Below are 24,272 nucleotides of genomic sequence, written 5' to 3' on the forward strand. Positions count from 1 at the left end.
GTCGTTTGGATGAGATGTAGTTGATTTTCAGATTTACTTTGCTTCCCATGATTATTAAACACAAGACAGATTAAATTTTTTTTCAAGCTGTTTCAAACAGTAAGTCACTGATGTGTCTAAACAAGGCCTTGACAGCAGAAGAACTGGTTTTCAGTCTTAACTCTTAATCAAGCTTAGCTGCTGAAAGCAAACAGATAAATGAACATGCCATCGCTGCAGGGAAAACCCAGGACGCGCAACAGCTGCTGCTGCTTCCTCTAAATCATCTTTCCCCAAAACTCCTCAAACCTTCTGTTTACTTTCATTTCCATCCTGCCACTCATCTTTTTCTCACAGTTTTCGCTCTTCGTTGTCACAGGGTTTAAATAGTTATAGCCTTTATCCTTTAATTGCAGACAGAAATATCCATCCAGCTTATTTACATGTCATTACAGTGTGACTTGATGTTTTCGTTGAGTCAACAAAGTGAAGCTCGGGGAATTTTTGTCGCTTTGAAAAATTCCCAGGAGAAAAGAAAGTTGTTCTGTTGATGCTTTAGGAGGAAATGCAGAAATGTGTAATTCACCGTTCTTATTTTCAAACTTTGGGAACCTTTTCAAGCTTTTGAGCCAACAGTTGCCCACATCCCCTTTTTGTCCACTATGAAGCAGTGTGGCACATAAAGGTTTTCAACACTGGAAGAACTGAAACTGGAATTTTAATTGCCCAGGAGTGACGCAACTCAGATACAATCGAGTAGTTTTGTCTGCTTCTTATCGAAAGCATTACTCAAACAATCACATGTACACACACACACATACAAAAAAGCATTCATCATTAAAACCCATCATAGTTCAGAAAAACGTAACCATGTGAGCAATGTTTGTCACAGCGTAGACTTGCAATACCGTATGTACAGCTATGTCTCATCTATGTCCTGGAACAGACTTCACTGCAGGACAACAGCACCATTGTTTCCTTCTCTCAGAAAGAAAAGTTACCCTGCAACTACAACTTCAAAATTCATACGATCGCGTTCCACTGCAGGATGCATGAAGGTAAAGAGCAGCAAGGTCAACACAGACTCGTTGGTGGTCCCACTGGGGATATTATATGAATATTTCACATATTTCTCAAAGGGTGGACTAGCAGTCACCTTTTAACAACTTTGAATGTCCCAGAAGTAGGCAACACCCTTAAGTGACCAAAGAGCACATTATGCTCTGCAGTGAGTCTGTAAAGGACCTTTTATGACATATTGATCGAAAAGTGAGACATTGCTAGATTTTGGCTTTTCTGCATATCATATTGTACATCTCCTGTGCAGAGTTTACCAGCTGCATGAAGGAGATAAAGCAATGACTGGAAGGAGCACTGTTGCATTCAGCTGCTCCGGGTGACTCTAGTTTCAACTCAGGGGAAAACAGAAGCTTTACAGAGAGACAGAGTTTAGATCACATCATACAATAATAAACTACAGATGTTCATACATGAAATAACAGAGAGTTAAGGTCATATTGTCACATGTAAGGTTATTCTCATTTTATCAATAAATCAGCATGTAAACCAACTGCATATATATATATATATATATATATATATATATATATATATATATATATATATATATATATATATATATATATATATATATATATGTGTGTGTGTGTGTGTGTGTGTGTGTGTGTATTCATAGATAGATAGATAGATAGATCGTTTTCATTGCTTTTGAAGTGACACTATTTGTTACATCTATGTTAAGTATTAATCTTTCTGCCTCATGTGGAACCTACATCTAAATCTTAGTGTTTTATAATAATAATAATAATAATAATAATAATAACAACAACAACAACAACAACAACAACAATAATAATAATAATAATAATAATAATAATAATATCTTTTAAATTTTATTATTATTATTTCTACTTTTAAACCTTTACATTTGTTGCAAATATCAAAGTTTTTTCAGTTGGATTATAATCTAGTGTTCATCAAACCTAAATTTATTCAGAAAATAACATGTGAGGATGGTTGCTTTGTGCTTATACCAAACATTTCATTTTATTTTTATGTAATTAAGGAACTACTACAGAAGCAGTAACTTATGTTAAAATCTCTGTTTTGTTTTAGTAAAGCTGACATGCTGCTGCATTTCATGTTGTGCGTAATTTTCACGTTGCGACTAAAATCCCAGCATGGATTCGCTTTTAAAGTCACAAAAGAGTCGGATTTGCCAGTTTCTGCAGCTCTTAGTCCACACAGGGACTAAACCAAGAGCGTTTTGCTCACGTGACCATTTTCCGTACATGCCAACGTTTTCCGGGAAGACCATGAACGCCTCATAGCGCGATAGTTGACCCGCAGTTGTAAAAGAGCCGCAAACTGCGAGAAGCGAAAGTGACTTGAGGACAAAGTATCTCTGGGGAAAAAAACCGACCGAAGAGCAAGAAACTGCGGGGCGTTGCTGAGTTTATTACGTGACTCACGCGCGTTTTTCTGCCGCAGGACGCTTCGTCTCCTGTTGCTGTAAAGTTGCCTTCAGTCGACCTTTAAATGCAGGAGTGACAGCTGAGGACGCAAACAGCGAGCAGACACACACACACACACACACACAGAGAGAGAGACATGGTAAGTCAATACCCTGAAATACTTTGCTACATGTAGATAAAACTAAAATAAGACAGAGAGGTGTGTGGAAAGTTTGTAGAAGTGTTTACCTGCAGATGAGGAAATGTAGCTGCTGTCAACTCTACGTGTTTCCACACACACTCAGCCAGTGTGAGACAGAAGAAGTCCTATTTTATTCAAGCTAAAGTGAATTTAATTATTGATAATATAACTTGTTTGATTTGAAACATACGTGTGAGTGAGGAGTAGATGGGAAGTGATTACAAAAATGCTGTCTTTTCTTTTCCTCACTAAACATACTGTAACTACTGTGTATCAACACCCATATGCTTTAAACTGTGGCTTTTTATTTCATTTTTATTTCATAAAAGCACAGCTATTATGGTTTTAGACTGATGTGAGTTAAACAATCAACTTGGAATTAAATGGGATTGGATTATTGTAAACCGCTTGAGATGCCTGTCATTGATGGCGCCATAGAAATAAAGCAGACTGAACAGATGAATATTTAGGCTGTAACGTGGGTGTTGAGTGTGTGGCGATAAACAGGTACATGAGGGAGGGAATGAGGGAGGTAAGGAAGGAAGCGAGAAGGGAGGCTGGAATGGGCAGCAGTTCCTGTGTAAAACAGCACCGCTTGAATTTTAAACGCTGACTATTGTTTGGTTACTTTTTGACATGGCCAGACTGAGACAAGCTGGCTCGCAGGGCGTTTAGAAATCCCTTCTCACCAGCAGACACATCCACAACAAGCCAGCTGAGGAGCTGTCAGACGATTGGACGGTTATGAGGAGCCACAGTGATCTGAAAGGAGATGCTGAGCACTGGAAATGTTTTGTTCGCTTGGTTTCCTGTTCCTGTCACCTTCTGAGGTGCTGGTTTCCTCCCCGCAGCGCAGAGAGAGGGGTGGGGGGGGGGCGAATGTGAAGGAGAAAGCTGTCAGCATACAAATGATCCTGAGGTCAAACTGCTGCGGAAACTTCCTGCTGCAGTGTTCTTGTGTTCTTGTTTTGCTCGATTACTGCGCTGCTTGATCCATTCTTCATCACCTGGGAAGACCTGTCCTGCTTCATTTTATTCATTTCATAACTCAGAGCTGGTTTCTTTCCCAGTGTGGTTTCATTTCTGTTGTGGGAAGTTCCTCATACGTGATGAATGTTTTAGAAATACACCTTTAAGTTTGAAACAATCATTGTGTTATCCTGCTTGAAGTGAAGGTCACCGCAAGACCATGTTGCTGTGTTTATACACCAACAGCCGGATCTACGTCTAGCATATTTTGACCCATTTAGAGCTGAACTGTCCTAAAAAATCTCAACCTTCTTCCTTTTATAGTTTGATAAGAAAGTAAACATGACAGGAAGCAGAAATGTTCTTTGCTAAACCTCAAGCGCCAAAGAGAGCATACACCCAGTTCTCATCGGGACACACCGTTTCCTGTTAACCTACTGATGATCTGAAGCTCAGTGGTGCGCCATAACAGCTCCACATCTTCACACTTGGATTAAATAACAAACTTAATTGTTTGTTGTTGTTTTTTTTTTTTAAAAGAATTTCCCTCCTTTATGAAGAACTTCTTGATAAAAGTAATGTTAAATCGAAGTCCGAAGTGACTTGTGACATCTGTATGAAGCGTAAAGAGGAATATTAGAGATGTGATAAAATGACAAATAAAAGGTCAATCTGAGACTTAACATCCAGCATGGGTTGTCTCATGTTATCTTACGTTTTGAAGCAAAGCGTCACATGGAAAGGTTTTGTTGCAGGCTAGCAGTGATGTGTAATATCCTCTGTTTACCCCACAACAAAACAAGGTTAGCATGTCTTATCAGCTCTCTCCGACTGTTTTCATGTCAAAGTTCAAGCTGTGTGCATGTGTCAATTCATGGAAATTCTTCTCAAAATGACAAAAACAAAAGAAACCTAACAACCAAGCCTCTTTCTGACACCGTGTTTGTGCTGATTGGTTGAAGGAGAACGGGAAGAGCCGCCTGGAGCAGGTGCAGGACGAGGTGGAGGAGGTGAAGGTCATCATGCTGGACAACCTGAACAAATCTGATGAGAGAACGGGCAAACTGAGTGAACTGGACGACCGGGCTGATGAGCTGCTGCAAAGGGTAAGCTAACAATCTGACAAGATGTCCAAGTGGAAGACGTCGTCGCCACTCCACTGGAGTTTGACCGAATTTGTTTGTGAAGCGGTCTGAAAGGTGTGTGTTGCCGGGGCAAATGGTTCATTTGGGTTAAAGAATAGCAAGGTGTCATATTGATGTCTATAAATACTCATTAGGCGGAGCTGGAGAGGAAAACAAATGTACAATTTACGTCCTGATTGTGTTTTATGGTGCTATATTTGGAAAGGTATTTCCTATTGTTTCCTAAGATGAATGAAGCGAGCTGGTCTCTCTGGGTACGAGAGAGTAAGTCCAGGACATGCCACGAGGCCAATGTCCGTCCGGGGGTCGACAAGCAGGTCACCTCTTTCCCACATTGCCCCGCTGGTTACAGGACACTGTCAGATTTAGTTCCCAGAGAGCGAAAACAGCATGGAGTTTAAGCTTCAATACTTGGATCCAGTTTCAGAAGAAGACACAAACTGGGAGAGCAGATCTCCAGCTGAGTGTCAACTCTCCTTCAGAATAAGACTTCAGACACCGGATGCTAATATTTATTAAATCTTAAATAATCTGTCCGAGCACTTTGGTGAAGCTGGGCTTGGTGTTGTCACTGGAAGTGTTTGGAAAACACTGATAAGATCAGATCAGCAGAGTTTCTGTGTAGATCGAACTTTTAGCAAAGCTTTTCATGGGAAAAGCTGAAACAGTTGGACCTCCCGGGTCATGAAATACTCTCCTGTTCTCGTATAACTGCAGCTAGAAATAATACAAATCTCACTGCTTATACCAGTGGTTCCCAAACTGGGGGGGCCCAGAGTAATCACGGGGGGGGGGGGGCGGCAAGGCAAAATAAAACTTGGGAGTTTTTACACCGGATAAATTCGTAACAATATGATTGTAAATGATGATAAATCAACAAAAGAGACTTCAGGTAATAAAAAAAAAAGCAAACTATGATGGAACATATCTGTCCCAGCTTGACCAGTAATAATAATCACCAATGGTGGGTAATAATGAGACCATAGTCTTTTGCATGGACCAAAATATTATCATTGAATATCATGAAGTACGAAGCCAAACAAGTTACAACACCACTTGTGGACTTTTCATCCTGAGCACAAAGAAAAACCTGCAGGTTACTTAAGAAATCAAGTATCCAACTATCATATATAACAAAGTTGTTTTACTAAAGCAGCATAGAAAACTCCCCTCTTCTAAAGTAGTAGTAGTGTTTGACACTAAAGCAGAAGAATGGACAATAATACTGACACGGCTTTAAATATAGTAACTTACAATAAAGCCACTAAAAGTAAAGACACATTTCTTAGTATGTTTCTTTGGTTTATGTGACGGGGGGGGGGGGGGGGGGGGGGGGGGGGGGGGCTCGACATTATCGTCGTCGATGACTAGGGGGCCCTGCAGAAAAAGTTTGGAAACCACTGGCTTATACACACCTGCAGCTTGTTCATTTACTTTCCACGGCTACTTTCTTCTCCTCGGGGTCTGGAGCCTGGGAGAGGTGAACAATAACCAGTAGCACTCAGAGAGCGCACTGCCGAGCCTCAGGCTCACTCACCTGAGGAGAAGCCCAAAAGGGCCGGCAGCCCACGCCGATACAAGCCCCGCCCACCATCTTATGTATACTTCAAGCTCATATCACTGTTTCCATCTTATTTAGAATAACTGACCCTGGAAACAAAACTTAGATTGGAATATGAAGCATATTGCGACAACATTTTGTGGCTCGGCAGCAGTCTGGGTTAGTTAGTAACTTTAACATCTACCATCATGTCACCTTGTATTGTTTGGTTGCTTTTGCCAGTGATTCTGGGGAATATCTGTTGAGATAAAAGCTGCAAACCTCTATGGAAATATTAAAGAATCCAAAAACAATTCCTGGATCCACGGTCGGCTCGCGCAGGCCAGGATGGGGGGGGGGGGGGGGTTGGATCTGTTGGTTCTCCTTAACTGTTTATTATGATCTGACCCCAACCGATGCATCTGTAAAGTGCTCTGAGATGAGACCAAATCCAGGCGCTGATCCGGATCCATTATTCCATTTCTGAAAATTGATGAAAATCCGTCCATAACTTTCTGCATGATGTTGCTGACAGACAGAAAGCAACGCAGCAGAAAACAGAACTTCCTTTCTTCATCTCAACTGGGAAATTCTCGTCTGCATTTGATCCATCCTGTTTGACTGGAAGAGCGGCTGGCGGTGAAGGGCCGAGCTCCAGGAGAGTCTTTTCACATTGTTTACAGTTAAATCTATAATAATATGAGCTGCTACCAATAAGCAGTAATTAGATGTTATAGACATATATAAATGAAGACAAAAAGATGTGAGAATATAAGAGAACAAAGACGTTTAAAAGAATGTGTGTTCCCAACCTCTGCTGGTCAAGTTGGAGTAGTTTAGTTTTCACCTTCTCTTTCACTACCTGTATATGCACTAGTACACTCCCCCATGTTTCAGATTACATAAGCAGCCATGCATCAACCCCCATACATATAGATTCATCTTGCAGCAGCTTCACCCCCCCTGCAGATGGCGTGCTACCACCTGCCGCCGTCCACGTTGCTAACAGGAAGGCTAAGACGCCAGCTCCTTTTTGGGAGTTACCTTTGCTGAATGTCCTGACACAGCCACACTTCCCAGTCCTCCCTGTGTTGTTGTGCTTTCCATGTTGGCAGCGTCCTTGTTTGGTTTAGTTTTCCAACAGCTGCAGGTAGATGTTCAGAAAGGAAATCTCAGATAGATCATGTCTGTGACACCTGCTGGCATCGCCGACCAGGAGGCCAGGACGCTGATTTTAAACAAGTTAAGGATTTATGTTTGGCTAATAATAGGCACAAGTTATGTAAATGTCCGTGTTTTAGCTGTGTTTATTCCCAGAGGACCTCTATGAGGGCCGAAGTGCAGCGTGATGGCTGCTGTCCTTGTTTTCTCCCTGTGATGTGAGTGTGTTTGCCTCTTGAATATAAATCTCCATCATTAGCCTGTTTCTTCTCGCTGACTGCAGCTCAGCTGTGTACACAGAGCAGCAGAGCCGTGTGGGAACATTGTGTCTTACTTGTTGACCTCCTCAAGTGGCCATGAAATCTTTCAGTAAACCAAAGCAGGAAAACAGCTGAGAAGCATGATCCTGGTGAAGATCCTCCTCACATGAAACTGATTTACCATGCTGTGGACGGGCATTTTAATTCATGTGTGGGAAGTTTCTTCTGCACTGGACATGTTTTCTTTCTTTGTTTTCCCAGTGTTGCCTCTGGATTTCTGTGTCAGCCTGACATTTCATAAGTGATGGTAAAACTGAATGAGTGTGTGTTTCTCCTCAGAGTAAAGCCTTTGAAAAGACCGCCAACACGCTGAAGCAGAAGAAACGAGGGGATAACAAGAAGATGAAAGTGGTGTTTATCGGCATTGGAGTGGTGGCAGGACTCGTCATCCTGGGACTTATAATCTTTGCCATCGCTGGATAACACGAACATGGTTGCTTTGTTTGTCCTGGATAAAGCTCCAGGAAAGAGGAGCTGTAACTGTTGGACTCCTGCATCTTTTCTGAGCTGCTTAGTTGGTTATTTTTCTGTTTTTACATATTTATGGGAGTCATTCCAACTATTCACTAGTTTGAGTCTTAGGTTGATGATGGTACCACTGATTGATCGGCTGCTTCCTCTCCTTTTTTTTCCTCTGTAAAGACCTCTGCAAAGCCAGCCTTGAAGACACAGCAGCTCGACTGAAAGCCTTAAAAGCAAACGGACATCCAGAGAAATTCCTCTCTGATGAAACCCATTATGATTTGTTAAAGTACTGATGCACTCTGGTACCGCCCAGCCCTTAAAGCAAGGCCATGAATTACAAATATTTTGCGGCAAACATCACTGCGCTCCTCCTGTTGCTGAATATATTTCAGCGATGATTCAGTGGATGACAGAAGAAAAAACAGAACAAATACATAGTCTTTTAAATTTGTTCAAGCTTCAGAAAGCTTCAAAAACATACACCCCCCCAGAAAGGAAAGTTTGTGATATAAAATGTCATCTGTAAAAAAAGAAAAAATGGCTGCATAATAAAATGTTTCATTTCTATTTTGAGTGACTTATTTAACATTACATGTTAAGATTAACACATATATATATATATATATATATATATATATATATATATATATATATATATATATATATATATATATATATATATATGTGTATATATATATATATATATATATATATATATATATATATATATATATATATCGATGTTGTTTGTGTTTAAAGTCTTGAAATGTGCAATTGGTTTACATGCTGATTTATTGATGAGGCGAGCATCTAAACTGCTTATAAATATGATGTTATCTGAAGCCATAAGTGACGAAGAACGACTAAAGAGAAGTTAAATGCTGTAAATTGGAAATGAAAGGTTTAATCTGGGGTTTCGACATGGAGTTATTCCCCTTTTAATGCAGCTGTTTTTAAGGAAAAATGCCTGAATAAACAGTGACCCCTGGCGGCCAATGTTTGTACTTCAAATGCATAACAGATGCTTATAGCAGGAGGCAAAATGTCTCATGCCAAGTTGGGTCTTCTATATAGGATCATTTCTTACCTATCAATGTAAGAAAAATACTCACCATTTACTACAGTTAGAGGTGTAAATATCTGCTGTCAAAAACCATGACCATAATGATCTTTTTACAACATATAAACCACTAAAACATAATAAATTGAGCATGCAAACATGCATATTTTTGTTCATGGACATTTAACAAAGAGGAAGAAGAAGACAACACTGAGTCACACAGATTTCAGAGCCCTTGTGCTGCTTTGTGCTCTTGTTTAGAGTCGCCGTGCTTCAGAGACGGTCAACAGAGATGTGCAGATTTAGTTTGTTTACACAGCTGACATCATGTTCTCTGTGGGGACATTCTTTGTTTATGTACTTAGAAATTGTCTTCATTATCTTGCTGTGATTCAACAAAACAGAATGTCATTTTCTTGACTTATGTCGCTGAGATGTCCTCAACTACAAGCAAGTAAAATGCAAAAAAACTTCTAGGGTATTACTCTGCATTCACTTTTTTGACTGACATTTAGATACGGCTGTTTTTTGTTTTGTTTTTTAGATTTCTGATGCTATAATATCCTGTGGAACTTGCAGTTTATTATATACGGTGTTCTGTTTGTGACAGCTCAAAAGGCAGTGGTGCTGCCTTCACTTATTGTCATCACACAGTACTGCTCTTATATTCCAAGTGTTCATCTTTGGTTTGTGTAGAGTTCCTTGACAACAGCTTTCAGTAGAATAAAGAAGAAATATTGTAGTTAACACTGTCTGGTTTAAGTTACAGCCTCTGCCAAGGTCTGGCTCTTGTATTGGGAGGCGTTGGTTAATGTCTGTCTGTCTGTCAGCTACATAACTCAAAAAGTTAAGGACGTATTTAGCTTAAAAAAAAAAAAATTCAAGAAATCTCAGAAATGGAAAAGGAAACAGGCAAATAGATTAGGACGTGATCTGGATCAGCGTCTGGATCTGGGAATTATTTTAAAAGATGGGGCGATATGAATAATTCTGTATTAAAGCTTTTAACTCACAATTAATGTCTGCTATCATTGGCAAATAAATAAATAAATAATAAAGGATATAATGGCCTGGTAGAGGTCTGATACATATTGCTTAATCAAATCTAAAGTTTTGCTTGCCTTTAAAAAATAAAATAAAAAATAAAGAATAAGAGCAAAGTTGAGATTATGCTGTCGATGCGGATAATATAAAAAACTTTTAACAGACTGTCTGGTTTGATCATTGATTTTTTTTTTTTAAATTATATTTAATAATTAATACAGACACAATTGTCCATATCTATATAAAAGGAACGTCATCATCAAACATAGATACACAGGTAACACAGAAATTAGTCCATGTGACTGTAAAAACAGCTTCTCCATCCAATGTTTCCTCAGATCAGAGGTATGGCAACAACAGCTCAGCTGAGGGTCTATTAAAGCCTGTATGATGGAGTTTTCTGACTCCTCCAGCCACCGTATAAGTTTAAACATTAAATGTCTTTTCAGTGCTTCACAAGTTGGAATGTGGTTCTCTACAAGCAACTGCCTGCCACTGTGCCACCTGGGTACCCACATCACCAGCCTAAATGTGTCATTATAAGCCACAGTCTATGAATACTGCATCGCCTGTAGTGGCGGTGTACAAAGGGGGCCAAAAGGCTCTAAACAGGACACTTTCACATTGCAGGAGCACTTGCTAAACTTCAGCAGCAGCACATTTGCCAGCACACACAGTTTACTACTGTATGTGCTTCATATTGTCTCTGTCATCACACCAGTCCTCAGTAACGAAATGGCCGAGATATTTAACCTCATTGCAGCATTTGAGAGGTTTATCACACCAATAAAAGTTGGGGGATGTCACATTCTTATCTTCTTTGCTTCTTACAGTCATCCTATTACTCTTTGCAGGATTATACATTACATTATGATTGATCCCAAAGTCTGAACAAAGTTTTAACAATTGTTGCATCCCTGCACTGTATGGGCTGATTATCACCAAATGGTCTGCATACATGAGATGATTCACACGACACAACCTGTTTTATATCTGTTTAATTGTGAGGATAACTCATCGATGTAAACATGAAATAAAACTGGAAATAAAATTCCTCCTTGTCTAACACCACTGCTAACATGTAAAGGCTCAGAGCCTTGTCCCACTTTACAAGCATAACTTGATTTGCATACCAAAATACTATAATGCCAACCAGATACTTTGGTACACCTCTGGTGATTAATTTAATAAATAGCTTATAATGATTTACTCTATCAAATTGCCTTTGTTGCATCAATAAAGCACAGAAAAACTGAAGAATTAACTATTTAATTAGGCACAAGATTTATTAACTCATATTTGACATTTTTACTGAAACATATCAAATTTTCTTATAAATTATATGCTTCCAAATATTTGTAATTTTCCTGTTGTATATACAACCCCTAGCATCAGTTAAATGTTTCCATTATGTCTCATAATGCTGTTTGTTATTTGTTATACCACTGAAATCACAAGAATCATGATTTGTTACTATATATATGTATGTATATATATATACATACATATATATATATATATATATATATATATATATATATATATATATATATATATATATATATATATATATATATATATATATATATATTCTCTCTCTATATATAAAATTTTCTCTCCTCAAAAATAATGATATTTTTGTGATTTAAAAAAAATACACATTAAATGGAGGTAACTTTAAATTATGTTGAAAATATTGATGAACTTGAAGCACAGAAAAACTGAAGAATTCAAACTGAGATATTTTCCAACTTTAATTAGGTACTTGATTTATTAACGTATATTTGACATTTTTAGTGAAAAATACTAAATTTTCTTTTCTCGACAATAATGTTATCCATTTGATTAAAAAAAAAAAACACATTAAATGGATGCAAAATTTAAATTATGTTGAAAATAATGATGAACACTATGGCAAGCCAATTTCATTTTGTGAAAAGGTTAATGGACTTGTTTGTTTCCACATCAATTATTGTCATGGGTCCCGAAGAAAATATCTCAAAACACTCTAAGAAAAGAGGTGTGATTCAGAACGATTTAATATCATATTTTATCGAGTGTGAATTAGTTATTTACTTTGTATTCTTTATATGTACATATGTATTGTCACAACAAAATATAAATAAATAAATAAATTTAAAAAAACTATGGTAAGCCGTTAACAGCGAACGGCTAACCCCACTAACGGCTCGCGTCAGGTTAGAACATGGTGACGTTAGCGCGTACACGTACGTGAACAGGATTACGTAGCTGTTTTGACCCGGAAGTGACATCCCCAAGTCCTTCCTGCAACAAGACAGGCAACATGGCAGCAGACACGCAGGTTTGTGTGAATACTCGACTAGACGCTTACCGCTTTGAGAACGATTTCTGAATTACACGGATACCAAATTTGAAGCATCTGGAATGCCGCTTTTGTAAACTTGTTGGTGGGATTTTGCCATCTGTGGAGAAACTGTGGCAGAATTAGCCGCGGCTAACTAGCAGGATGTTAGCGCAGAGCTACGTCGCCTCAGCAGAGAGACTTTCTGATGCTGAACCGACAAGCTGATGCTGACCAGGGTACTGGACACACCACAGGACTGTATAACCCGTTTGGTGTCTTATTAACTAGCTTGTTGGGCTTTTTACACCCTGTTGGTGTCATATTTCCAAGGTTGTGCAGCCAAACATGTTATGTGATGAGTTGGAAAAGTCTCAGCTGTCTGAGCCATAAGTGGTTTGAAACAAGAAAGACACAGATCATTCATCAGATTGGTAGTATTTCCTGTGTAAACTTAATGTGTCCCCCACGTTTCACTCCCCATTTACCTTTAAAAGTAGGTTTTCAGATGAATGGATCCATTGGAAGGATATGAAATGAAAAATACTTTATTCATCCCCGAAGGGAAATTCAGTATGTAGTAGATGAATAACAAGTGAAGGTCTTGTTCCGGAGGCTGATGGCTGCTGGCAGGAATGATCTTCTGTATCTTTCAGTCTTGCATCAGACCTGAAGAAGCCTCTCACTGAAGGACACAGCTAACAGGAAATCTGTTCTAACATCTCCTGTCTTAATGAAAGTAGTATAATCAGGTGTTGTCACTGAAGATGAAGCAACATCTTGGCTGATGTGGAGATCCTCTACCCAAAACTCATCTTTGTCCACAATAAACAGCCAAATAAATGGATGCAAAATGTCATCCATCCATCCATCCATCTTCTGCCGCTTATCCGGGGTCGGGTCGCGGGGGCAGCAGCCTAAGCAGGGAAGCCCAGACTTCCCTCTCCCCAGCCACACTTGCCAAATCTGCGGGGGGGATCCCGAGGCGTTCCCAGGCCAGCCGAGAGATGTAATCCCTCCAGCGTGTCCTGGGTCTTCTCCGGGGTCTCCTCCCAGAGGGACGTGCCTGGAACACCTCACCAGGGAGGCGTCCAGGAGGCATCCTGACCAGATGCCCGAGCCACCTCAACTGGTTCCTCTCGATGCGAAGGAGCAGCGGCTCTACTCTGAGCCCCTCCCGGATGACCGAGCTCCTCACCCTATCTCTAAGGGTGAGCCCGGCCATCCTGCGGAGGAAACTCATTTCAGCCGCCTGTATACGAGATCTCGTTCTTTCGGTCACGACCCACAGCTCATGACCATAGGTGAGGGTAGGAACGTAGATCGACTGGTAAATCGAGAGCTTCACCTTCTGGCTCAGCTCCTTCTTCACCACGACAGACCGGCGCAGAGTCCGCATTACTGCAGATGCCGCACCGATCTGTCTGTCGATCTCCGCTCCATCCTTCCCTCACTTGTGAACAAGACCCCGAGATATTTAAACTCCTCCACTTGAGGCAGGACCTCACTCCCGACCCGGAGAGGGCAATCCACCCTATTCCGGCTGAGGACCATGGTCTCAGGTTTTGAGGTGCTGATTCTCATCCCAGCCGCTTCACACTCGGCCGCGAATCGCTCAAGCGAGAGCTGGAGATCACGACCAGATGAAGCCAACAGGACCACGTGATCTGCAAAAAGCAGGGACCCAATCCTGAGGCCACCAAGTCGGATCCCCTCAACACCTCGGCTGCGCCTAGAAATTCTGTCCATATAAGTTATGAACAGAATCGGTGATAAAGGGCAGCCTTGGCGGAGTCCAACCCTCACCGGAAACGGATCCGACTTACTACCGGCAATGCGGACCAAGCTCTGACACCTGTCGTACAGGGACCGGACAGCTCGTACAAGGGGGTCCGGTACCCCATACTCCCGGAGTACCCCCCACAGGAGCCCCCTGGGGACACGGTCGAATGCCTTCTCCAGGTCCACAAAGCACATCTAGACTGGTTGGGCAAACTCCCCTGCCCCCCCCAGGACCCCCGAGAGGGTATAGAGCTGGTCCACTGTTCCGCGACCAGGACGAAAACCACACTGCTCCTCCTCAATCCGGGATTCGACTATCCGGCGGACCCTCCTCTCCAGGACCCCTGAATAGACCTTACCAGGGAGGCTGAGGAGTGTGATTCCCCTGTAATTGGAACACACCCTTTTTAAGAAGGTCCCCCTTCTTAAAAAGGGGGACCACCACCCCAGTCTGCCAATCCAGCGGTACTGCCCCCGATGTCCACGCGATGCTGCAGAGGCGTGTCAGCCAGGACAGCCCCACAGCATCCAGAGCCTTAAGGAACTCCGGGCGGATCTCATCCACCCCCGGGGCCTTGCCGCCAAGGAGCTTTTTGACCACCTCAGCGACTTCAGCCCCAGAGATAGGAGAGTCCATCCCTGAGTCCACCAGCTCTGCTCCCTCATCGGAAGACGTGTTGGTAGGATTGAGGAGGTCTTCGAAGTATTCCCTCCACCGACCCACAACGTCCCGAGTTGAGGTCAGCAGCTCCCCACCTCCACTGTACACAGTATTGATGGAGCACTGCTTCCCCCTCCTGAGCCGCCGGATGGTGGACCAGAATCTCCTCGAAGCCGTCCGGAAGTCTTTCTCCATGGCCTCGCCGAACTCCTCCCATGCCCGAGTTTTTGCCTCGGCAACAGCCAAAGCCGCATGCCGCTTAGCCCGCCGGTACCCATCAGCTGCCTCCAGAGTCCCACAGGCCAAGAAGGCTCGATAGGACTCCTTCTTAAGCTTGACGGCATCCCTCACTGCTGGTGTCCACCAACGAGTCCTGGGATTACCGCCACGACAGGCACCAACGACCTTGCAGCCACAGCTCCGGCTGGCCGCCTCAGCAATAGAGGCACGGAACACAGCCCATTCGGACGCAATGTCCCCCGCCTCACCCGGGACATGTTTGAAGCTCTGCTGAAGGTGGGAGTTGAAGCTCGCTCTGACAGGGGACCCAGCCAGACGTTCCCAGCAGACCCTCACAACACGTTTGGGCCTGCCAGATCTGACTGGCTTCCTCCCCCACCATCTGAGCCAACTCACCACCAGGTGGTGATCAGTTGACAGCTCCGCCCCCCTCTTCACCCGAGTGTCCAAGGCATGTGGCCGCAGGTCCGACGATACGACTACAAAGTCGATCATTGAACTGCGGCCCAGGGAATCCTGATGCCAGGTGTACATATGGACACTCTTATGCTGGAACATGGTGTTCGTTATAGACAATCCATGACGAGCACAGAAGTCCAACAACAAAACACCATTTGGGTTCAGAGGGGGGGGACCATGCCTCCCAATCACTCCCCTCCAGGTCTCACTGTCATTGCCCACGTGAGCATTGAAGTCCCCCAGCAGAACAATGGAGTCCCCAGAAGGAGCACCCTCCAGCACTCCCTCCAAGGACTCCAGAAAGGGTGGGTACTCTGAACTGCTGTTCGGTGCATAAGCACAGACAACAGTCAGGACCCGTCCCCCCACCCGGAGGCGGAGGGAAACTACCCTTTCATCCACCGGGGTAAACCCCAACGTGCAGGCACCAAGCTGGGGGCTGATGAGAATGCCCACACCTGCTCGGCGCCTCTCACCATGAGCAACTCCAGAGTGGAAGAAGGTCCAGCCCCTCTCGAAGGTACTGGTTCCAGAGCCCAAGCCATGCGTCGAGGTGAGTCCAACTATATCTAGTCGGAACCGCTCAACCTCGCGCACAAGCTCAGGCTCCTTCCCCACCAGAGAGGTGACGTTCCACGTCCCTAGAGCCAGCTTCTGCAGCCGGGGATCGGACCGCCAGGGTCCCCGCCCCTTGCTGCCGCCCAGCTCACATTGCACCCGACCCCTACGGCTCCTCCCGCAGATGGTGAGCCCACGGGAGGTGCAAAATGTCATAATAAAGGAAAATCTGACACCTTTTTACACAATGACAGACACTCATAGTTCCACAGCTTCAGCTTATGAATGAAATAAAAAATACTTTATTAATCCCCAAAGGGAAATTCAGTATTGTAGTATATAATTATTAATTTGAGGAGGTCTTGTTCCGGAGGCTGCTGGCTGCTGGCAGGAATGATCTTCTGTATCTTTCAGTCTTGCATCAGACCTGAAGAAGCCTCTCACTGAACACACTTTGTTGTTTCATCACTGTGTTGTGGAGAGGGTGTGAAGAATCCTCCATCATCTTCATCAGCTTGTGCAGCTTTCTTCCGGCTCCAGAGTTACTCCAAGCACAGAAGCAGCTTTCTGGATCAGTTTGTTGATTCTCTTCAAGTCTCTGGTTCTGATGCTACTACCCCAGCAGATGCTGCAAAGCTGACTGCACTCTCCACAACAGACTTATAGAAGATATGCAACATCTTGGTGCAGACGTTAAACCATCTCAGCTTCCTTAAGAAGTACAGTCTGCTCTGACCTTTCATGTAGATGTAGTCAGTGTTGCATTGCCAGTCCAGTTTGTTGTCCAGGTGAACACCAAGGTATAATATATCTAGCAAACACTTGCATAGTTATATACAGTTGTGCTCATATATATTTATCCCCTTTCATTAAAGAAAAGGCTGAATTTACAACAGTCACTCAAATAACTGGAGACTTAAAAAAGGAACAAGAACTAAAAACTTGCAAAGATATAATTTACTAATATAAGACACTTTTTCATATTTGATTGAGCTGAAGAAAGAAAAAACAAACAAATGTCTCCTGGACAAATTAGACCACTTTTCTGTTGAACAGTGGGACAAAATACCTGTCAACAGGTGCAGAAGTCTGACTGAGAGGAACAGAAAACACCTGACTGGAGCGGAAACATTAAAGGATTGTTCAACTAAATATTAGTTTGAGTTTTGTAATATGTAAGAAATTATCTTATTTGTTTGCTTTTAAAAAAAAAATATTTCTATTGAACCAGAAACAGAAAATAATGTAATGATTTTCATAAAATTTTTATTTATTTATTATTACTTTAGTCAGTTTTAGCTTATTTTACAGGCAGCTGTTTTTTTTCTTCTTTAATGAAAGGGTATGAATAAATATGAGCACAACTATATATATAAATAAATATATATAGCTAAAATTCAGTTGCAAGGTTTGTTTGACATTGACCAACTTGAAAGACAATATTCCTTATGAATATATTTATTTTCCAACAAAGCTTGCACCTAAATATTTTCTCGGTTCTGTTTTAAGGATATTTTCTAAGCTCCTTTGTTTTGTTTTCTGTAAAGATGATCCCACACTGCTTCCATAATGTTATGGTCTGCTGCCATTGATGTGATTTTCAGTCCAGTTTTATTGAAGCTTCAGGGGAAAGAAGATCTAAAGGTCCAGATACATCTCTCAGGTTTCTGTCAGGTCTTTGATGAACCTTGTTTTAAATCTTCACTTTCTATCGTCAACTTGTCCAGTTTCCTCAGATCGTAAGGACACGCCGCGCACCGAGCCAACAAATGCTACCAAGCTCTTGTTGGTGAACAGAAACTATTTCACGCCTGTCAGACTTGATCATTTTTTTAAGTTTAACAAAAAAAAAGTAGAAACAAGGGATGTATCTTCGCGACAGATGGCTAATGATCACAAAGATGCCCATAGATCTGATTTCCTGTTGTTTCTTTGCAGAGTGGTTACACTACCAGCCAAAAGTCTGGATGCACTTTCCCATTGGATTTAATTGAAAAGTGTGTCCAAACTTTTGACTGGTAGTTAGTGAGTAAATAAGGACATTTCTTTCACATAAAATGTCCCAGTCTTAAGACTGAAATTGAGCTGTTGTCCAAAAAACTTTGATGAAAATTGTTTAAAAAAAAACCTGCAAAACATTTGCTCAAGACCACAGTATGTCTGGTTGCGTAGCAAGTTATAAACATGTGAAGGGTGTTTTAGGATCTGTACATGGTGCTGCATAACAGCCCCAAACCTTGCTAAATAAACGCGGTCAGAATGGCGGCGTTTGGTGCATGTTGGCTAAAACTAGTCCCCTGTCCGACTCCGCAGGTTTCAGACACGCTGAAGAAATTTGCTGTAAAGGTGACAACAGCCAGCCTTAAAGAACGCAAGGAGATATTTGGAGAGTTGAAACAGTGCCTGAAGAGTAAAGGTGAGGGTTTTTATTCTTTCCTCAGTGTGATAAACAGCTTTGAAATGTTCTTTGACCAGTGATGGTTTCTCCCCCGATGCGTGGCTGTAGAGTTACCAGAACCGGCTGTGAAAGGGCTATGCAAGCTGTTCTGCCTGACTCCTCACAGATACCGGTGGGTTCTCGCCGTCACTTCTAAACCAGAATCCAATGAAAAGAAATTTCCTTTTAAGCTGTTGCTGTTTGGTTTGTATCTTGTGTTTTTACATTAATGTATCATCTCTTTTCAGAGATGCTGCATCACGCAGAGAGCTGCTCTCCGTCATCGGCCAGCTGGCTGAGAGTCAGCCAGACGTCCTGGTAACCAGCCTCCTCCACGCCCTTATGAACAGTGGAGTCATCAGTAAAACTGGCGAGCCCAGGTACTCCTGAACTTCATGCTGCCGTGACTCACAGAGTCAGTTAGGCCAGAAAAGATAAGTGATGTAAAGCTGCTGGTGTGCGAGTGCTATGGAGAGAAATTTGTGTCTTTATTATCCAATCAAAAAAGTTAGATTTGAAAACAAAAATGATTTTTGAGAGCAAAAAACTACAACCATTGTGCATAAAAATAAGTCCTCTTCTCTTTCCAGTTAAAAACATTTGGTTACAAGTTATAAAGTTTTGTTTGCAAATCAGTCCTCTTTGCGTGCAAATTCTAAAGTTTTGGTTGCGAATTTAACTGCATTTGATGGGCGGGGCTTTTGCCGGCGCCAGCTGCGCCTTCTGCGTTCCACCCATTTCTCTCTTGCTGTCCTGCTTGCAGGTAAAGTTGATGGCCTGTTGGCAGGGACGGTCTTTGCTATGGGCAATGTGGGTGATCGCCCAGGGCGCCACCTTTTTGAGGGGCGCACAAGCGTCCTAAAAAAAACTTTAGAATTTGCACGCAAAGAGGACTGATTCAAATCTAACTTTTTTGATTGGATAATAAAGACACAAATTTCTCTCCATAGAGTGCAGCAGCGGAGCCAGCAGTTTCGACTGACTTCTACTGTTCTCATGTTGTTTTCAGTAAAAGCACAGGCTCTGCCGCCTTTATCGGCTTGTCTTGGACCTGCCTGTTAGTCGCCAGAGTGTTTTCTGCCCCAGAGAAAAGATCAGGACCCACCTGGAAGAAAATGGTCTGAGTATTTTTTCATTCATTTTAAACTCAGATAGCAGATTTAGAAGTCTAAAGTCATTGTTCGATAATAGAGAAGCTTTTCATTTTTCTGAGTTCAAACGAGGCAGGTGGATTTGTCTCGAAGCTGGTTGTAACTCTCCGTTCGCTGCCCGCTTTCCAGGTGGAGGTTCAGAGTCTTCTCGTGGCTGAGGTGGTGGGCGGAGCCAAGACCAAGGCCACAAAATCAAGCCTGAAAAATCTCAGTCACCTCTGGGAGGAGGTAAGTATGGAAGACAGCAGCAGTATGCATCAGAGGCTGAGACCCGTCCATGAGGCTGGGTTTACCTCATGGACAGGTGATTGCTGAGCTGGTCATTTTTTACCACCAAAAGTCGTGTTTTTTAGCACATTTTCCTTTTGTTCACATCCACATAAAACAAGGCAGTTAAATATTTCCTTGTGGTCGGTCGTGGCGTGGTTTCCCTGAGTACTCAAAGTTCTGCAGCATGTACCGTAACCTCTACGAACTCATTCAGTTTTATTAACAGTGTAGTCCAGTAAAGGGTCTCGGGGAGCTGGAGTCTATCCCAGCAATCCCTCCACCAACTCCTGCTCCTACAACACGACTCTTCGTCGTCTCCAAACTGTTTTATGCTCCATAACTTTCAGCCTTGTTAGTTGGTTGTTTCAGCAGGTTGGGGGGGGGGCATCAGCCCCATGCAGCAGTTCCTGAAAGAGAGCTACTATCCAAGCGAAACTGATCTCGTATTCATATCACGTTGAGAGCCTCTGTTTGAGACGTTCCAGCTGGTTAAACGTGTTTCTGTCAGCTGTGCTCAGCCTTGCTGAAAACTGGTGTCTGGGGTGCAAATTGTGCCAATTTCAGCTGTTTTCTGTTGACTTGTTGGTGTTTTCTTTCGGTTTTAGTTTGGTGATATTTCAGAAAAAGTGGGTTGTGTTGCGTTCCTACGCTGCCAGTGGGATGGATGGATGCTTTGTCAGGCAAACAGATCACATTTTCACAGCTTTTCTTTTCACTTTCATTTTTTACATAATTTCTGGGGGAAAGAAGAATATTTAGATCTTAAATAGTATAATTCTCCTTAGCTAAATGAAGATGACGTGGTGTTACAGAACTGGTCTGTAGGTGTTTATCAGCTGGTGGCGAAGTCTGCATTTTATTGCTAGCAACCTATGAACACATAACGCTGGATATGTCTGATGTTTGCTTTGTCTCCAACAGAAGCCCGGGCTGGTCGGCGAGTACATCAGCACTCTGCTGACTCTGGACCAGAGCCCCACAATCCTGGCCATGCTGGGGGTGTGTTTAGACTTCTGCACTGCTCACAAGGACAAAGCCACGATAGAAAAGCATAAGGTGAGTGTTTTAATTCTTTATTTTACAACCTGTTTTAATGGACTCATAATAAAGATAAAGGCTGAAATTCAGCATCATCTGACCAGGTTTGTAGCAGTATGTGAAAATGTAAATGAGCGCAACAGAAGTAAACATATTTAAATGACAGCTAAAGCACAATAAATATGTACTTTCTTTTTTTTTTTTTTATTCCTTTTTTTAATCTGCATTTTCTTAGAAGTTATCATCGTGCATTAAAAATAACTGATGCTTTAATTTGTAAACAGACAAGAAGTTGGAAAGAACCTGAAAATCAGACCTAGAGCGCGTTCACATCGGTCCGTTTGCTGAGAAAGTCCGGTTCCTTTGGGGTGTGAATGCATCAAATGAATCCTGGTTCAGACCAAAGAAACGGACTCGGTTGGTGACTAGTAGACCAAATACAGGAAGCGGACTACAAAATAAAAGTCACTTCCTGCATTTGGTGTAGCATTGCATTGTGGGTAAATCCATAGCGATGGCGTTAAGGGTCCTCGGCCTTGTCTGGTGTTCATACTGCGTCCATTGTTGCAGAGTATTTCTGCAGGATACTTGCATAAGACACAATAAAAACCCAAAACAGCCATAGTTTCATTTCCATGTTTAACTCACAACAGAGTTTTTATCTTCACGCCGTTCTTGTCGTCTCTTTTGCTAAATACGAGTGCAGCGCCACCTTCAATGGGAATTTTTATATTATTTTATTAGGTTTTGCTCGTTTGACCAAATGCAATCTCGGTCCACATAGATACACCCCTCTACAACTGAGCCGAGTCCCCAGTTGGACCGGGTCTAGCGGACTATCCTGATGTGAATGCAGCCCTAGTCCAGTTCTGTGCATCACCAGAACAAAACTTTGCTGTTTTTCAGAGCGCCCTGCTGGACCTTTACATAAAATCAGTCCTCATGAGCAAAGCCAAACCACAGCAGCACATCCTGGACAGAAGCAGCTCGTTGTTGCGTCATGTGACCCACTCGGAGTTTAAGGACCTGCTGCTGCCCGCTCTGCAGAAGACGATGCTCCGCAGTCCAGAGAACGCCATGCAAAGTCAGGCTCTGTTACTGTCAGATGAACATGAGGGATCTAAGCTGGTGTGCGCTGGACTCAGATCCTGTTTCATGTCTTCACAGCCATCTCCTGCCTGCTGTCGGCCGTGACACTGGATCTCAGTCAGTACGCCATGGACATTGGAAAGGCCATAGCAAGTACGGCTGGAGCCGATGCCGTCGCCTCAGTTTGTGCCGTCCAACATGCACGTTTGGACGTTTGATCATTGCTCTGCTTGTGTTTCAGGTCAGCTGAAAGCTAACAATGCTCAGCTGATGGAGGAAGCCGTCCAGGCCATGCAGAACCTGGCCCAGCAGTGCAGCGACCCCAGCGCTGTGCAGGACATTGTCACTCACCTCTTCAAGATCCTTGGAGGTAACTATTCTCCCGTCTCTGTGTGATCCGTTTTGTTTGGCTTTGCTGATCTGAAGCGTCGTTTTTCTGCTTGCAGGTTCTGAAGGAAAACTCACGGTTGTTGCCCAAAAAATGAGCGTGTTGTCAGGTGAGAGGCGGACGATCATGCTTACTTACACGGCGGTGAAATCCCGAACCCTAACCCCGAGGATTTATGGACTTTTCTCTCCGAAGGGATCGCCAGCTGCAGCCACCACGCCGTGTCTGGAAGCTCCAGCCAGACTCTGAGCTGTGAAGTTACCGTGATGTTTGTCCCGTATTTGCAGCAGGAAGGTATCCCTGCTCTGGCTTCTCCTCTTCTGTCTCCTGCCTGGATGTCTGGAAGCCAGAAACCTCATCTCTATTGTTTTGTTTCTTGCAGTTCATGAGGGCACCCTGGTGCACGCTGTGTCTGTGCTGTCCCAGTGGAGCGGTCGCCTCACAGTGGAGGTTCCCACCGCTCTGCTGGACTGGTTGAAGAAGGCTTTCACTCTGAAGACCTCCACCTCTCTGGTCCGACACGCCTACCTGCAGGCCATGCTGGGCGCTTTCAAAGGTAAGTCCCTCAGAGGGAACGGCTCTTTCAGACATGTGCAGTAGATCTCTCATCAGAGCTTTTCTTCCTGCTTCTGCTCAGGTGACACTCTGGCCCAAGCCTCAGACCTCATACCCCTCCTCCTCCAAACGGTCGAGAAAGCTGCAGCGCAAAACTCCCAGCATGCTCTGCTGGCGGAGGGCGTGGCGGCTTCTGTTCTTTTGAGTCGTCTGTCCCTTCTGGAGACACAGACCGGTGAGGCGTCTGATCCAGCCGTCCAAGACCAAGAAGACAAGAAGGGTTTATTTATCGTGTGTTCAACCGTTTGTGTCTGCAGAGGCTAAATTCACCAGCTTCTGGAACCTGATCTTGGATGAGAAGAAGCTGCTTTTCACAGCAGAGAAGTTCCTCTCGCAGGGCAGCGAAGAGAGTAAGAGCGTTGTACATGTGCGGTGTTTGAGGGGGAGGACATGTGCCTGAGATTGGGGATGATGGTTTGTTTCTGCCGTGCCGTTTCCAGCTCTGCTCACGGTGCTGCTGCTGTGTGAAAGGCTGTTTTTGGACCACGCCCACAGACTGAACAGCAGCAAATCACAGTGAGTCTGAATTCATGTCTGTCAAAGCTGTCTGAAAAACAACGTTTAGTTAGGCTTAAAGAGAAACGTTGCATGAAATGACAAGATCAGTTGTTTGGTTTAGATTTTAAATGATTAAAATCTAATGACTCCATCATAACCCAGGACTGGGACCGCTCCGTCACACCAGTCCTGAACGCCACTGGTTCATTATACAAAGTATTACACACAGTTAAACCCGTCGTCTGACGCTGCAGCCCCGCATCACTGATGAAGGGACAAAATATGTGTTGATGAAGAGCTCTGCTGGTTTCTGACATGTAACACACACACACACACACAGTCTTAAACAGATTCCAGTTTACAAGGAGACTGATTTCGTTTATTTATGTAATGAAGAATTTATT

General features: G+C 43.0%; 2 protein-coding genes across 2 annotated transcripts in view; both read left to right on the forward strand.

Annotated features, from left to right (window-relative positions):
* Positions 1 to 2,306: 2,306 nt before the first annotated feature.
* Positions 2,307 to 8,794, forward strand: vamp5 (vesicle-associated membrane protein 5). The gene is made up of 3 exons (XM_079251872.1): positions 2,307 to 2,613; positions 4,587 to 4,730; positions 8,070 to 8,794. Exons 1-3 carry the CDS (start codon positions 2,611 to 2,613, stop codon positions 8,211 to 8,213), a joined length of 291 nt encoding a protein of 96 aa, XP_079107998.1. The 5' UTR covers positions 2,307 to 2,610; the 3' UTR covers positions 8,214 to 8,794.
* A 3,864-nt stretch (positions 8,795 to 12,658) lies between these two features.
* Positions 12,659 to 24,272, forward strand: part of gcn1 (GCN1 activator of EIF2AK4) — a 39,816-nt gene continuing 28,202 nt past the window's right edge. The window contains exons 1-16 of the mRNA XM_079251331.1: positions 12,659 to 12,682; positions 18,696 to 18,798; positions 18,889 to 18,952; positions 19,068 to 19,199; positions 19,829 to 19,937; positions 20,100 to 20,198; positions 21,162 to 21,296; positions 22,185 to 22,362; positions 22,446 to 22,520; positions 22,609 to 22,737; positions 22,814 to 22,864; positions 22,951 to 23,049; positions 23,138 to 23,311; positions 23,393 to 23,545; positions 23,628 to 23,720; positions 23,811 to 23,886. Coding sequence (XP_079107457.1) covers positions 12,665 to 12,682; positions 18,696 to 18,798; positions 18,889 to 18,952; positions 19,068 to 19,199; positions 19,829 to 19,937; positions 20,100 to 20,198; positions 21,162 to 21,296; positions 22,185 to 22,362; positions 22,446 to 22,520; positions 22,609 to 22,737; positions 22,814 to 22,864; positions 22,951 to 23,049; positions 23,138 to 23,311; positions 23,393 to 23,545; positions 23,628 to 23,720; positions 23,811 to 23,886 — 1,688 coding nt within the window. The 5' untranslated portion in view covers positions 12,659 to 12,664. The remainder of the gene's footprint in view (positions 12,683 to 18,695; positions 18,799 to 18,888; positions 18,953 to 19,067; positions 19,200 to 19,828; positions 19,938 to 20,099; positions 20,199 to 21,161; positions 21,297 to 22,184; positions 22,363 to 22,445; positions 22,521 to 22,608; positions 22,738 to 22,813; positions 22,865 to 22,950; positions 23,050 to 23,137; positions 23,312 to 23,392; positions 23,546 to 23,627; positions 23,721 to 23,810; positions 23,887 to 24,272) is intronic.

This window comes from Telmatherina bonti, assembly GCF_933228915.1.
Source record: "Telmatherina bonti genome assembly, chromosome: 13".
Classification (NCBI taxonomy): domain Eukaryota; kingdom Metazoa; phylum Chordata; class Actinopteri; order Atheriniformes; family Telmatherinidae; genus Telmatherina; species Telmatherina bonti.